General features: G+C 39.3%; 1 protein-coding gene across 1 annotated transcript in view; it reads left to right on the top strand.

The window, feature by feature from the left end:
• Positions 1-1,223: 1,223 nt before the first annotated feature.
• The window catches only part of EIF3A (eukaryotic translation initiation factor 3 subunit A), a 32,158-nt gene continuing 18,163 nt past the window's right edge, over positions 1,224-15,218 (top strand). The window contains exons 1-7 of the mRNA XM_068961252.1: positions 1,224-1,359; positions 6,647-6,837; positions 7,006-7,142; positions 7,531-7,694; positions 9,045-9,244; positions 10,362-10,570; positions 12,318-12,489. Of these exons, the coding sequence (XP_068817353.1) occupies positions 1,311-1,359; positions 6,647-6,837; positions 7,006-7,142; positions 7,531-7,694; positions 9,045-9,244; positions 10,362-10,570; positions 12,318-12,489 (1,122 nt within the window). The 5' untranslated portion in view covers positions 1,224-1,310. The remainder of the gene's footprint in view (positions 1,360-6,646; positions 6,838-7,005; positions 7,143-7,530; positions 7,695-9,044; positions 9,245-10,361; positions 10,571-12,317; positions 12,490-15,218) is intronic.

The raw sequence follows: 15,218 nt of genomic DNA, 5'->3' as shown, positions 1-15,218 counted from the left end.
TCAAAAATAGAAGACCTGTAGCAAAGGGCCGGTTACAGAATTTTTTCATTAACACTTTTCTTAGGTTTGTGTGGAGTATATGCTCAAAATAAAGGCGACGACAGATCCATGTATTTTCAAATATTTTGAGGGTCTGGTCTGCTGCACGTCTTTTCTCCCCACGCTAGACTGCTGTCTCCAGTATCTCTCCAACCTTCAGGTCTTGGCTCAAAACGAGTTTTTTCTGAGGGCCCAGGCACTCTCTGTGTCACCAACTTTAGGATTTTATCTAGATGTGAAAAAAACCTGCTTGGTTGTTTTGTTACTTATTGCAACTCTCCTCCCCAGGCTAGTCCGTCATGTGACAGGTCTCCACTAGAGGTGAAAATCCTTGGCCTAATGATATGTTCTCAATGCATTTGTGTTAAGCGAATAAATTTGGTATTTTAACTCAGCCAAGCCAGTATCCTTGTCTGGAGAATTCCAGGGAGGGAAGCCTGACGGGCTACAGTCCATGGGGTCGCAGAGAGTCGGACAGGACTGAGCGACTAATTTTCACTTTCAAGTCATATCATTCTCTTCCCTAGGCGAATGAAACTCCACTACTTTGGCCATCTGATGCCAAGAACTGACTCACTGGAAAAGACCCTGATGCTGGGAAAGACTGAAAGCGGGAGAAGGGGACGACAGACGAGATGGTTGGACGGCATCACCGACTCGATGGAGATGAGTGAGCAAGCTCCGGGGAGTTGGTGATGGACAGGGAGACCTGGCGTGCTGCAGTCCATGGGCTCGCAAACAGTGGGACACAACTCAGCTGACTGAACGGAACCGAACTAAGGCGAATGAGACCGATTTTAACTTTGTAGGACTCCGCACAAATCTTATTAGAGGAAGACTGCGCTTTCTCGCCAGACAGTAGTTCTGACCCAAACTGCATCTTTTTCACCCCTATTCTCACTCGAGCAGCTAGGGGCCTGAGAACCCTCTCCCCAACGTTCGTCTCGCAGAATCCAGAAGTGGAACCCGAGCGCCCGTCCGCCAAGCACAGCCGCCACGTCAGCCAGCGCGCGTGACGCCAACGCGCTTGCGCGCGGGAGGGGCGGGGCGCGCCCGGAAGCCCGCCCCCTACATCCGGGGCCTAAGCGGCGGCGGCGGCGCCGCCGCGCAGGGCGGGTCACGTGGTTCTTTCCTTTCCGTCTCTGGCCGGCTGGGCGCGGGCGACTGCTGGCGAGGCGCGTGGAGCCTCGCGCTGGTTCCCCTTCGTCTCCTCTCCCGGCCTGGGACCGCGAGGATTCGCTGACGCCGGGTGAACTGAGCCTGCCGCCAAGATGCCGGCCTATTTCCAGAGGCCGGAAAATGCCCTCAAGCGCGCCAACGGTGAGGAGGGGATCGGAGCGCGCCGGACTGGGGCGGCCCGAGGCCTCGGAGGTCGAGGGGGCCCGGGCCTGGTGCGCGGTGTGCGGACGCCCGACTGTGGCTGCACGGGAGGCCCCTGCGGCCTGCCCGCCGCCGACCTTACCCAGGGTTGGGTATGGTATCCCTTCTCGCCCCAACCGACATGGGAGGTAGAGCGGGGAGGGTGGGAGGCACGGAGCCGGGAACCGTCTCTCTGCGGAGCTCGCTTTCCTCCCGCCGCCTCCCGGTGAGTCTCGGAGGCAGGGTGGCGGCGTCGCGGCTCCGGAGACAGGCCGACCCGGGCCAGAGCTCCTCTCTCTCCCCGTCTCTGCTGGGCACCCCCTCACTCCAGACCACGGGGCCTTGTGCGATTCGGCCCCGCGCCCCCGGCCGCCATCTGGGAGTGCCGGGGAGGAGGAAACATGGCTCCCTCCCGGGGACAATGCACGCGAGAACCTCGGCTCCACCTCCCGCCGGGCCGGGAGGCCTGGCAGGCCCACCTCCGGGCTCTCCTGCGGTCGCCTCCGCGCCCCCGAATTCAGCGCCGCTCTTTGCCGGCTCAGGGTCCACTTCCCCTTCCGACCCCTCTTCTCCGCTTCGGGGACTCTGACCCCTTTAACTCGTTCCCTATTTTTTTTTTTCTTTTCTTTTGGCATTGATTATTGGCAGCTGCGAAGCCTACTCCGAGTCACAAGGAAGTTGGGACAGAGTTAATACTGTAAGAGGGACTTGAAGTTTCTCTCAAATATTAGGAAAGTGAGGCCTAGGGAGACTGGTTTGCCCAAGGTCACTCTGGGAGTGAGTTGTTGAGCTAGAAGCCTAACACCAAGGTCTCTGAACTTCAAGATCCATCGTGATCCCCCCCCCCCCGCCAACTATTGCGTTGCTACTTGCGATTATTTCCATATGTGTGTTTGAGTCGGCGGCACTGTTGGGAAAACGTGTGTGTCCTGATTTGTTCAAGAGGCATTTATTACATTGTCATTACAGGGGGTGCAAATGTATTCTCTGGTCTTTCAATAGATTTTATTTAGGGTTTTTAAGTGTTAAGAGTGTCCATTGCTCTTTAATTTTCACGCTTCCTCAAGCCAAACGAGTTTTGGGTCTTACCCCTGTTGTGGATCGATGTACCGTGTCTGTTAACCCTTTTATACTTATGAAGCTTATTTTGTTAGTTCGTTTGAAAATCCTCTTAGGAAAAGGTCAGTTTCAGTCAATGCGTACAATTGGTACTACTGATAATCTGTCAGGGCCAGAGAGCTGTTTGTCGTATGCTTGTTACTTTTACTGTAAGTTAACAATTTCGGGGATAAGTAACCGTCTGCGGAATAGGAGAATGCCACATTCTGTGGAATAGAGTAACTGTTCTAAAAAACAATGGAAACTACAACTTTGATCTAATCACTCATTCTGATCCTCCATGTTAATAGTTTGAACAGGCAGGAAGTTTACACATGCTGATTAATTTATAGGAAAGAAAATAAGATTGAGATGGAAATTTAACCCTACAAAATAAACTAGCAAATTTAGGGAAAGCATTATTTCTCAAATGTCTTGAAACTTAGGAGAATTATATATTGTGGTATACAGTGGCTTGGGTGAAACTACTGTACATCTGTTTTATAGCCCTTTGAATGCTTTACCAACATATTTTTTCCCATGTTAATTGGCTGAAGCCCTGTAATCTTCATGGCCTAAATACTACATATTGATGTGTTCAAGCCTTGTATCCTTCACTCCTCCCTTTTGAATCTATATGAACTTAATATTTCAGTAACTTGTATGTTAACATCTTAAATCTTTTCTCACAATTTCTAAGTTGAAATAGATTTGATTCATGAAGAGCAATGTGTGAAAATGTCAGAAATTCAGGTAGGCAAGATGAGAAAGACATGGGGATGGGGACTTGAATTTGTTAGTGTAGTTTTTGTAAAAGGCCTTTTAAAAAGCTGTTAGATGAGTGCTCTGGTATGGTAGAGATGCCTTCCTTTTCAGGTAGTATAATTTCTGTCCCTTTCATCTTAGATCCTGGCTTAGTATCAATGAGCAGAATGTGGATGGCATATGACACGTGACAAAATTTTATAAATAGGGTAATCAGAGCACATTTTATTTTTAATGGAAATCTCATAACATTTGTAATATCAAATCAAATCACATTTAGATCTCATCCATTCGAGTATCCTAATAAGATGTGAATAAATTTAGATGTAGAATGATTTATCAGAGCAATAGTTTTGGAAGCAGTTGGAAAACAAGCATTCTGGAAAATGACACCGAGTCCCAGCGGTTACCGGCAAGAAATTTGCATACCCCAGAGTCATTCAGAAAAAGCCCCTTTTCCAGTTCATACATGATGATAGTGCCAGTTCAGTTGCTTCTGACTGTATAACAGCCTTTTAACTTACACTCTACAACCATTGTCTTAAAAATAAAGTTGTTATTAAACCCACAAATTATGTAACATTATAGCTTATCTACTTGGTCTGTTACACAAATAAACTAGTAAAATTGAAGGGCTGACCTAAACTTTACTATAGGTAGATACACATAGATCACTCACTGTGTCTTTTAAGAATGTCTACCCTCCTAGGAATAGTTTGTAATTCCAGATTTTATTTTTAAGACGATATCAATCTGGAAATGAACGTTTCTCTAAAGATTGCAGTACAGCTTTTAGTGTGTGATAGTTTTCTATCGCATAGCCTCAAAAACTTGTTTTTTTCCCCTAATTAGATGATTGTTTTGGAATTTGAAAGTACTGAATTTGGAATCTTGACTAGCTGTTGAGGAAATGAAAAGTACTTTCAGTTTTATCACTAAACAAGGCTTACTATTTTTTTAAGTGACATTGTTACCACAGTCATTTAAAAATAAGAGATTGGGAATTATTTTTTGATAGTTTGTTGTTTTGTCACCACATCATACTGGGGCCAGCTCTTAAATTTAACTCTTGGTGCCTATTTTGCAACATATTGACAGTGCTTATATACAGTAGTATGGGATTTAAATCCTCAGTGTAATAGTGGGAATTGGATAAGTCATTTTGGTGGGCTGCTGTGATATCCTTAATGTAAAGGATAAACGTAAAAACATTTACTCCCCAATTTTTGGCTGATAGAAGCTGTTTCTATTAAATAGTTTTGAAAAAAATACTAAAATATTGTTGAATTTTAAAATAACGATGTGTGCGTGCTCCAGGAGGATGATGAGTAGGTCCTTCCCTTGAAACAGAAGTATCTAGTTGTAGTCAGTGTTACATCTTTGATTGGGAGGGGGTAATAAAATTGACCCGAGCGAAGATGGCCTTGCTCCCATATTGGCAGATTTGATATTGAGATTATTGAAGTATTGAAGAGGGGTTTATATTAATTTGCTTGTGAGGAGTATGATTGGTATAATATGGGATGATGTAGGATATTGTGTTAAAAGATACTAACTTCAGTGTGTTTTGTGATTTCTCCTGTATAAGGTTTTAAAAATATACTAGAGTAGAAATATTGTTTATAGTTTTCCTGGAGGAAGGAATGTTCAGAGGCAGCATTCCTGAAAGATATGATGATTGAAAGAAGAAATAACAGTTACTAAATCCATAGATCTAGTAAATCCTTCAGATAAGAGACATTTTGGTCTGTGTTTGCCCTAGAATAGTTATATCTTAGATAATGTTATACATTGTTAGGTTAATGCTTAAAATAATTATTTGTCAAGGATATTTTTTTAAGAAAAATGAACATTGATTTTAAAAAACGATGTGTTTTAACTTTTTTATAGCGTAAACTAGTGTTCTGCCAAATTATTTGTCAAATTTTCAGTGGAGAAATTTTTGTGTGTGTGAAATTTGGCACTTAACTGAGTTTTAAGTTGAACATAACCAGAAAAGAACTACGAGTAGTCTGTTAAGTGTATTAAGAAAGTTTGAAAAAAAAGAAAAAAAAAATGACAAATTTTAACTTTGGTCAGAAATGTAATGGAGGAGCTTTTGCTTTTATTTTCAAAACAAGCAGTATACCCAAAATCTGAGGTTGGAACAGGTTTTGAAATATTGCTACATACAGAATGCCATCAGATTTGGGCAGTGAATTTTAAAGAGTATACATTGGTTTGCGCTACATTCAAATATTTTTTTCTCAATTAAAAAATAAACTTTTAATTTTAGAAGTTTGAGGTTTACAGAATTATTATAAAGATAGTACAGAGGGTCACACCATGCACAGATTCTCCTGTTAATAGATATCTTAGATCTGTGTGGTATGTTTGTTACAACTAGTGAATCAATGCTGATACATTATTATTAAGGAAAGTCCATACATTGTTCATATTTTCTCAGCGTTCTGTAACGTCCCCTGTGTATTTCAGGATCCCACCCAGGATACATTACGTTTAGTTGTCTCCTTAGGCTCCTCTTGGTTGTGGCAGTTTGTTAGGTTTGTTGATGGCCTTGACAGTTTGAGGAGTATTGGTTGTCAGGTATTTTGTCTCTTAGCTGGGATTTGTCTCAGTTTGTTTCTTGTGTTTAGATTGGGATAGATAAGTGGGGAGATACTTCGTGCTCATGGATTGGAAGACTAAATGCTGTTGTCAGTTCTTCCAAACTTGTTATATAGGTTCAATGAGATCCCAGTGAGCTATTTTGTAGGTATCGACAAGCAATTCTGAAGTTTGTATGGAAAGGCAAAAAGTGTTACATAGCCAGCTAGTACTGAAGAACAAAGTTGGAGTACTCACACTACCTGACTTCAAGATTTTCTGTCAGGCTACAGTAATCAAGACAGTGAGATATTGGCAAAAGCCTAGGCAGGTCAGTAGAGAAATGATCAAAAGACAGTCCCCAAATAGACCCACACAGTCAGTTGATCTAAAAGGAACATAGTCAATCTAATTTGTTTTTTCTACCTCAAATCTTAATACAAACTAGCAAAGATTGCATCAGCCAGATCATTGTGACTGAAGTTACACTTGCTTTTTCTGCCTATTCAAGGGGGAGATTGTTACCCTCATGACTTGAATTTCTGGAACTTCATAAAGTAACTTAGACATAATTGGTGCAGAGGAATTGAGTGAAATCTAGTTTTACCTATAGGTCATATTTGAGATAGTATCAGTTTTCCATTTGTTTACCTTGGCATAGTGTTAGAAATCAAAAATAAATTGTGACCTCAAAAGAGATGGTAATAGGTTGGGAAATTAAAAACAGCCAGGTTAAAAAGCAAGATTTAGGTTTTTATATGGCATTCATAACTAATTTTCTTCTGAATTACTTTTCCAGAATTTCTTGAAGTTGGCAAAAAGCAACCTGCTTTGGACGTTCTTTATGATGTTATGAAAAGTAAGAAACATAGAACATGGCAAAAGATACACGAGCCGATTATGTTGAAATACTTGGAACTTTGTGTGGATCTTCGCAAGAGCCATTTGGCTAAAGAAGGCTTATATCAGTATAAGAACATTTGTCAACAGGTATGAACAGCTGGGTTTTTATATTTTAGTAAGTGCTTTTAGTCATTTTGGGAGGCATTTACTGTTCAAATTTACTGTTTAATACGATAAAGTTTGCTTTTAAAATATTTTTTGATAAAATATTTTTTGGTTTGTTGGGAGACTTTTATTTATTTATTTATTGGCTAGGTGAACATCAAATCTCTAGAGGATGTTGTTAGGGCATATTTGAAATTGGCAGAGGAGAAAACGGAAGCTGCTAAAGAAGAGTCCCAGCAGATGGTCTTAGACATAGAAGATCTGGATAATATTCAAACTCCTGAGAGGTATGTGGGCTGAATTGCTAAATATATCTTTCTCATTGTTTTTCTTCACATGTGTCTCCATTGTCCCCATTTGAAGTAAATGTTTATTAGAAAGAATGCTTGTCTTTGGGATTTTAAATGTACGGTAACTTCAAGTCATGTACTATTCAGAGTTCATAAAAGTGAAAAATTAAACCATCCGATAGGGTGTATACTAATTTAAATGGCTTTAATACAGATTGAGAATTCAAATACTTGGACTAAGTGATAGCTTTACAGTATGTTCAAAGTTGTAGGTAGGATTTGAACTATTTTATAATGATCATTGTTGGTTTTGGTTTTATAATCATATGGCAAAGTAGGAAACCATGTCTAAAATTGTTTTCAACATTTTTAAATATTTTTGTAGTGTTCTCCTAAGTGCTGTAAGTGGTGAAGACACTCAGGATCGTACTGACAGATTACTTTTAACTCCATGGGTTAAATTCCTGTGGGAATCATACAGACAGTGTTTGGACCTTCTTCGAAACAATTCTAGAGTAGAGCGTCTCTACCATGATATTGCCCAACAAGGTAAAACAAGAACTGATTTGAAAAGTTGACTTAAGGATAGGTTTTGCGAAAGATTTAACTGTTAAAGTTAACCTCCTTTTCTCTGTAGTACTTATTTTACATAAATTTAATTCTTTCTTTGATGATTAGCATTCATTTAAATATTGAATAAGAAATTTGTTTCATTAGTCAAGGTAATTCTGTGTTTTCCATTGATGTCTGAAGCACCCTTTAAAGTCATTTTGGAATTTTCTAAGTGACTGAAAAGATAAACTTTCTATTGCTTTCTGGCAAACTTCATTCTATCAGTACTTTTGACTCTATAGCATACTCTTCAGCAAGCTACTTAACCATATACTGGGTTTCTAAGGTCTTTCTGAGTTCCAGAGTGTTACTGAATATAGAACTAAACCTTACTGAAGACTCAGGATCATCATAAAAAGTATCCAGTAGTTAACAGTCCGTGCACTTTTAATCTGAAGAACTGTACTGTTTGTTTTCTTAATCTTGTCTTTTTGCCTTACTGTTCAGCTTATCTTCCTGTCAGTGCAACCTTTTAACTATATATGACATGAGTGGCTCTTGGCTTTTTCTTACTTTTAGCCTTAGGCACAAGCTTGTCACCATTCTTTAATATGGTATTTGTTTTTGTTTATTCGAGTTGTAAGTGATGATGTGACTAAGAGTAGCTTACTAGGAGCATTAGAATCTGTTTCGTTTTGCCCACATTGGCTAGCATTTAACACAAGTCAACTCTCAACTGTTTTGATAACAGTTGAGATAAATATTAACTTGTAGTTAAACTGCATCCTTTTGTTTCAGGTCTATTGAAATAGAAATACTCTTTTAAGGGATTGACAAAGGACATTGAAAGAAGTTATTTTAGTATTGCATGTATGATAGTAGAGAATTACGTGTTTTAATGATAGAGCAAGTAGTTCATTTATACATCTGTGCACAATTGAAATTAGGTTACCATAGACCCCCAATTTGTATTCCTCAGTTTGTTAGTGCAGAAGCTTTGTTTTCTAGTAAATTAGGTAAGAGAGTTAATTCTATTTCAGACCAGAATTTTTTTGCTCTTTTAGGGTTTGAAGTGATAAGTGTTTGAAAGGTGAGTCTCTCTTAGACCTAAACTTAAATAGCTTCCTTAGCTCTCAGAACCATTTCAGTCATAGACCAGGACTGATGACTATGTCTAAAAGGTGCTCAGGGCACATGAAGTGAGTTATAACTGATCATTTCTCAAAACTGATGCTGAGTTTGGTAAATCTTGTTAAGATAACTAACCTTAATACATGAAATAGAACCTGTTTAAATACTAAGTTTATGGTGGAAAGTACCTAATATATTTTACAATTATGCTTATAGCTTTCAAGTTCTGCCTCCAATACACCCGGAAGGCCGAATTCCGTAAGTTGTGTGACAACTTGAGAATGCACTTGTCTCAGATTCAGCGCCACCATAACCAAAGTACAGCAATCAACCTTAATAATCCAGAGAGCCAGTCTATGCATTTGGAAACTAGGCTTGTTCAGTTGGACAGTGCTATCAGCATGGAATTGTGGCAGGTATTTTGTGAACTATTTTGGCTTTTCTTTGTAGTAATAATAACCCATATTACCTTTTTTTCTCTTAATGAGTATCTGCGTCTTGGTATCTCTTGGTTAATTTCAATAGCTCGGTAACAGATTTGAGGTTGTCTGATGGAGAAGGAAGAGTTTGGGACAAGAAGTCTCAGTTATTTTGGTTCTTGATGCCTGCTGTCACTTCCAAGCCAAATCATCTAACCTCTTTTTCAGACCTCAGTGCTCAAATTGTGGCTCAGTGCATGGAGAGTATACATTTACAAAATTTTGTAAATAATTTCATGGTAGCTTTGTCTCTTGTTTACCTGGATTTAAAAAAATCGGTTTGTCTTTCCATCTTATTTTAATAGTAATTTATTGTACTTTATAAAAGTATTGATGGCAACAGTTTAGAAATTACAGACTTGTCCTTTACTGCAGAGAGTTGGAGAAATGCAGCACTAGACTGTCCCCTAGATTTCTCAGTGCTGTGTAGACTTAGTAAGCTTGCACAGTGAATATCCTACATCAGAGATCTCCGTAGTGGGCATTTTGTTGTCAACATGGACTTTTTTACTCTAAGGATTCTGCAGACATTTTCTCATGAGTTATTTTTATATATTTGATTCTTACTGAAATTGCAGAGGCAGAAACTAAAAATTGGTAGTTTTCAGCCAATGAAAATGTGATCTCCTGCTCTCCCATATTTTCCTTTTCTGCAGGTACACCCTTAAGATACCTGAACTAAAGGAAAAGGTTTAATAGAAGACAAGTAAACATGCCTAGTATGGAAAAAATGGATAAGTGAAAGGAAGAAAATATTTATCCATTATCTTAACATTCAGAAATAGCCTTTATATTGTGTTTTATGTCCTTCCAGATTCTTTAAAATTATATTCCCCCAAGTGGTGTGATACTCTTTAAAGGCTTGAGCAGTCTAAGAAATTGTGTTAGTTTTCTGAAATATATCAGATAGTTAAATTATGAATAAAAAGAACCACACATGAAGGTATTTTATTTGCTATTTTTATTCTTAAGTGTAATATATTTTAAGTTTCATAGATTTTTTTTGTTTGTTTTTTTAGAATGTAATGACTGTAATTTATACCACTAATTTTAGGAAGCATTCAAAGCTGTGGAAGATATCCATGGGCTATTTTCCTTATCTAAAAAACCGCCCAAGCCTCAGTTGATGGCAAATTACTATAACAAAGTCTCAACTGTATTTTGGAAATCTGGAAATGCTCTTTTTCATGCGTCTACACTCCATCGTCTTTACCATTTATCTAGAGAAATGAGAAAGAATCTTACACAAGAAGAGATGCAAAGGTAAGAATCTTACTGTTGGGTAGTATTGAGATATAGAAGAGCTGTCTTGTAAATGGTGTGATAATGCTAGATCAGGGCTTCTCAGCTGCGCTGCTGACATTTGGGGCTGGTTATTTTTTTGTCAGGGGGACTGCGCTTAGGATCTTTGGCAGCATCCCTGGTTTTCCCACTGCTTACCAGTAGCACGCCTTCCGACTGTTAACTACCAGAAACTCTCAGTGGTATTCTTGGGCAGTATTCTTGGTCTTTGGTAGCTATCTTTTATCTGGTAACCAACCCTCCAATTGAGAAAATGGAATGTTAGAAAAGGCAGTGTTACGGTGTTAGCTTCCTTAACTGAGTGTAGGTATTTAAAATTTAGGAACTAATTCGACCCCCTCCCCCCAAAATGAGTACTTTTATCAAGTAACTTTTTCCCCCCAGCTATAAAACATTAACTGTGTAAATAATTGGCATGTGTGTTTTTATGTAGATAGCCTATAACCTAACAATCTAAAGACTTATTTTTTTAGCATTACATATATACTTCCAGTCATGTTTGGTTTTTATTATATATTTTAGTTGGGTTTAGACAACTCACATACCATTTCTTACTGGCATTTCTTACTACCATTTCTTATGTTATTTTAGTCTCTAGCAGAAGTACGTAACGTACATCAGATTGTTTTTCTTAGCTTGTAAGCAGTGCATGGAACCAACTTAAGTTTTTTCTAGCATATATGGCAACCCACTCCAGTCTAATTGCATGGAGAATCTTGGACCGAAGAGCCTGGTGGACTGCAGTCCATGGGGGCTGCAAAGAGTTGGGACAGGACTGAGCAACTAAAAGTTGCACTTCCATGTATATATATGTATCTTTTGCCACACAGAGCATCATGTGGGATCTTAGTTCCCCAAGTAGGGATTGAACGTGTGCCTCCTGCATTGGGAGCTCAAGAGTCTTAACCACTAGGCCACCAGGAAAGTCCCTTAAAAAACTATTGAGGGCAGTGTTCATTATGTCATTCACTATCAGTTATGTATGTAATCCTTGTCTTTTGGAATAAGGGAAAAAACTTAATTTTCTTTAAGTTATTTCTATACTCTTGTGTTAGAAAATACTGTAAGAGTACTGTCATAATCATTAGGTTGTTTGGCTATATGTACATTATTTTCCTTAATCCTCCCAACACCTTGTGACTTAGAAAATTAAGTATCTTGCCTAAGGTTCCAGTCTTGGAAATGGTGAAGCTGAGATTCCAACTCTTGACTCTTGGGCTCCAGAGCCCGCAATCCTTAGTGTCCTATGGTGCTCTAAATTCAACCTGAGTTTTGTGTTTTAAGGAAGCTAACATTTAACCTTTGCCCTCAACTCCCATAATACGTTTTGTGATCCTTGCAACTTTTCCCTCTTTTCTTAAGTGTCAGTTTTTTCTTAGTTTTAAAAATCTTCCCTAATAGTTTCTATAAGGAAGTAGGGGTGTATGCAGATGTGTCTGTGCTGGCATTCAACACAGTCATTCTAGCTAGAAAACACTGACAGTAGTAAGTGGGTGGGTGAAGTTCTGTTTCTCCAAGTGTTCATTTTAGGATAATCCATTTCTTTTTTAATTAATCCCATGCTTTGATAAACGCTTAGGAGGCCAGTTCATCGTGGTGGTATACAAATTCTATCACTGGCACGTTTTACTAGATAATTAAAGAGAAGTGTCTTTCTCCTTATCAAGTAACATTTGCAAATTTAACAGATTGTATCTTTGTTCTCCAGAATGTCTACTAGAGTCCTTTTGGCCACTCTTTCCATCCCTATTACCCCTGAGCGTACTGATATTGCTCGACTTCTGGATATGGACGGCATTATAGTTGAGAAACAGCGTCGCCTTGCAACCCTGCTAGGCCTGCAAGCCCCACCAACGCGAATTGGCCTTATTAACGATATGGTTGGTATAAGTTTTAGCACTCTTTAACAACTTTGAACAGAACGCTCTATGATCAGGTTTTATAATTTATGATTAAATGAATTCTGATGCATTGCCAGGGGATTCTGATGCTTGGACAAGTTTGAGAACCATTGGTGTAAGTCAGCCCTGTGTTGAGGTGAGATGTTTTGTCTTGAATGAGCTGGAGTTAAATTGGATGCGCCAGACAAGACTCAGACTAGCTTTGAGGACTAGCACGGGCCCCTTAATAAGGGAAGTATGATGGGCAGGAATGATCATGGCTTATTTCAGGGGATGTAGGAAAAACTGAAGCTGATAGGTATTAGAAATATGATGAGTCCAGGAAAGCATGGAATTAGATTAGGCCCAGTTCTGGACAACTCAGGTGTTTCTAACTTTGATTTCTTTAACTTTCATTGTATGTTACTAAGGCAGTGGTTCTTAATTAGGGCTATACACTGTAATTGTGTGTGAAGTACTTTTAAAAATGCAGATTTCTAGGTTTCACCCACTGCAGATACTGATTTCAGAATATAGAGCCCAAGGTTTTGTATCTCACAGTGTTTTACATTGGACTCTTTAATTCAGTAGGAATTTATCATGTTAGTGTCTGTTATCTGCCAGGCAAGTGATAGTTGAATGAAATTTGTACTCCAGAGGTGTTTGATTCACGGTAGTTTGATTTAGTGGTTACTGTGGTACAGCTCTAGCAAATTACTTCAGGATAAGAGAAAAAAGAGGGAATATAGGCCTTATTTCTTCACTGACAGAGTCAATCAGTTTGGATAAAAGTTAATACATTTTGTAAATGGCAACATCCTTCACTGGCAGAGTCAATCAGTTTGGATAAAAGTTAATACATATTGTATATGGCAATATTTTTATCTTGTAACAGTTCTCTATTATAGTAGCAAGGCAAGTTCCTTTTGTGGTCAGTTTTTCAAAAGAACTAACTTAACCTCTGAAATAGTATTTCTCTCTCAATGCCTTCGTGTTTTATACTGCTGCCATTTATAAAAACTGGCTTTGTGTGTTGGCATGTTTTTATGGGACTGAATTAGGATTGCTGCTGGTGCTATGTCGCTTCAGTCATGTTCGACTCTGTGCAACCCCATAGACGGCAGCCCACCAGGCATCCCTGTCCTTGAGATTCTCCAGGCAAGAACACTGGAGTGGGTTGCCATTTCCTTCTCCAGTGCGTGAAAGTGAAGTCACTCAGTCGTGTCTGACTCTTAGCGATCCCATGGACTGCAGCCCACCAGGCTCCTCTGTCCGTGGGATTTTCCAGGCAAGAGTACTGGAGCGGGTTGCCATTGCCGTCTCCTGAATTAGGATTAAACGTAATTAAATAAGAGCATTGTATTTAGGAAGAGGTCTTAACTAGCAAATAAGTATTAGAAAAAAAAATTTTTTAATACTGAAAAGTGTGCCTGATGGAAGTATTATCCATATCTCTTGAGCTCATGTAGCATACCTTGATGTTAAAGTTGATCAGTTATGATACTGATGTAGGAATCTGTTGGTGAGGTCAGGGTCAGTAGGCAGGACATTCACATTTGGGTCCTCATTGGACCCATAAATAAATTCCTATAAGAAGGCTTCTAGTTGGTGCCAGATGAATGGCTTAACTAGATGTCAGGAGGCATTGTCTAAATCTTGAGTTCACTATATGTACAAGGTCGAGACCTGAGTATTATGTTTATGTAGCTAAATTCATAATCACCTAGAGAATGATTCTAGTATCTCAGGAACAGACTCAAGTTAATCAAGTTCATAAAGAGATTATTAAGCTTGGGAAGCAAGTAGATGGATAGCCTGTCTCAGTACATTCCTTATTGGAGGTTGTGCTCAATGGAAAATCCAGAATATTCATTTATTTAAAATACAAGTACAGTTGATTCATAATGTGTTCATTTTTGCTGTACAGCAAAGTGATTTAATTTTATATACATTCTTTTTGATATCCTCTTCCATTATGGCTTATCTTGGGATACTGAATATAGTTGTGCTGTTCAGTAGGAAATCTTGTTTATTCTGTATGTAACAGTTTGCATCACTAAACCCCAACATCCCAGTGCATCCCCCTGCAAGCATAAGTCTGTTCTCTATGTCTGTGGGTCTGTTTCTGTCTCATAGTTTAGATTTCACATGAAAGTGATCGTATGGGACTTCTTTCTCTTTCTGACTTCACTTGGTACTATCATGGCTAGTTGTGTTTGTGCTCCAGCAATGATGTTACTCCATGCTTTTCCACTGTGTGTGTGTGTGCTTTATCAGCTCATCTGTTGATGAATATTTAGGTTGTCTCCATGCGCTGGCTGTTGAGAATAGTGCTGCTATTCACAATAGTAGGGGTGCATGTATCTTTTTTGAATTACTTTTTCTGGGTCTGTGCCCAGGAGTAGGATTGCTGGATCATGTGATAATTCTAATTTTAGTTTTCTGAGGAACTGCCATACTGTGTTCATTAGTGGCTGCCCCAGTTTCCGTTCCCATCAGCAGTGTAAGAGGGTGCCCTTTGTCCATACCTTGTCCAGGATTTGTTGTTTATAGATTTCTTTTGCTAATGGCCATAGAGTAGGTGGCCATTTGTGTTGATGAGTCTCTATCATTTCATGGCAGGTGTGTGACTGATGTCCCATGACCTGAGGGCAGGTTAGACAAGCTACATCTGTATTGTGCAAGGAAGCTCTATTCACATATCAACTTAAAATATGACTAAATTGTAA

The sequence above is a fragment of the Capricornis sumatraensis genome, chromosome 23 (genome assembly GCF_032405125.1).
Source record: "Capricornis sumatraensis isolate serow.1 chromosome 23, serow.2, whole genome shotgun sequence".
Lineage (NCBI taxonomy): Eukaryota > Metazoa > Chordata > Mammalia > Artiodactyla > Bovidae > Capricornis > Capricornis sumatraensis.
This window is presented reverse-complemented; position numbering and strand designations above follow the sequence as displayed.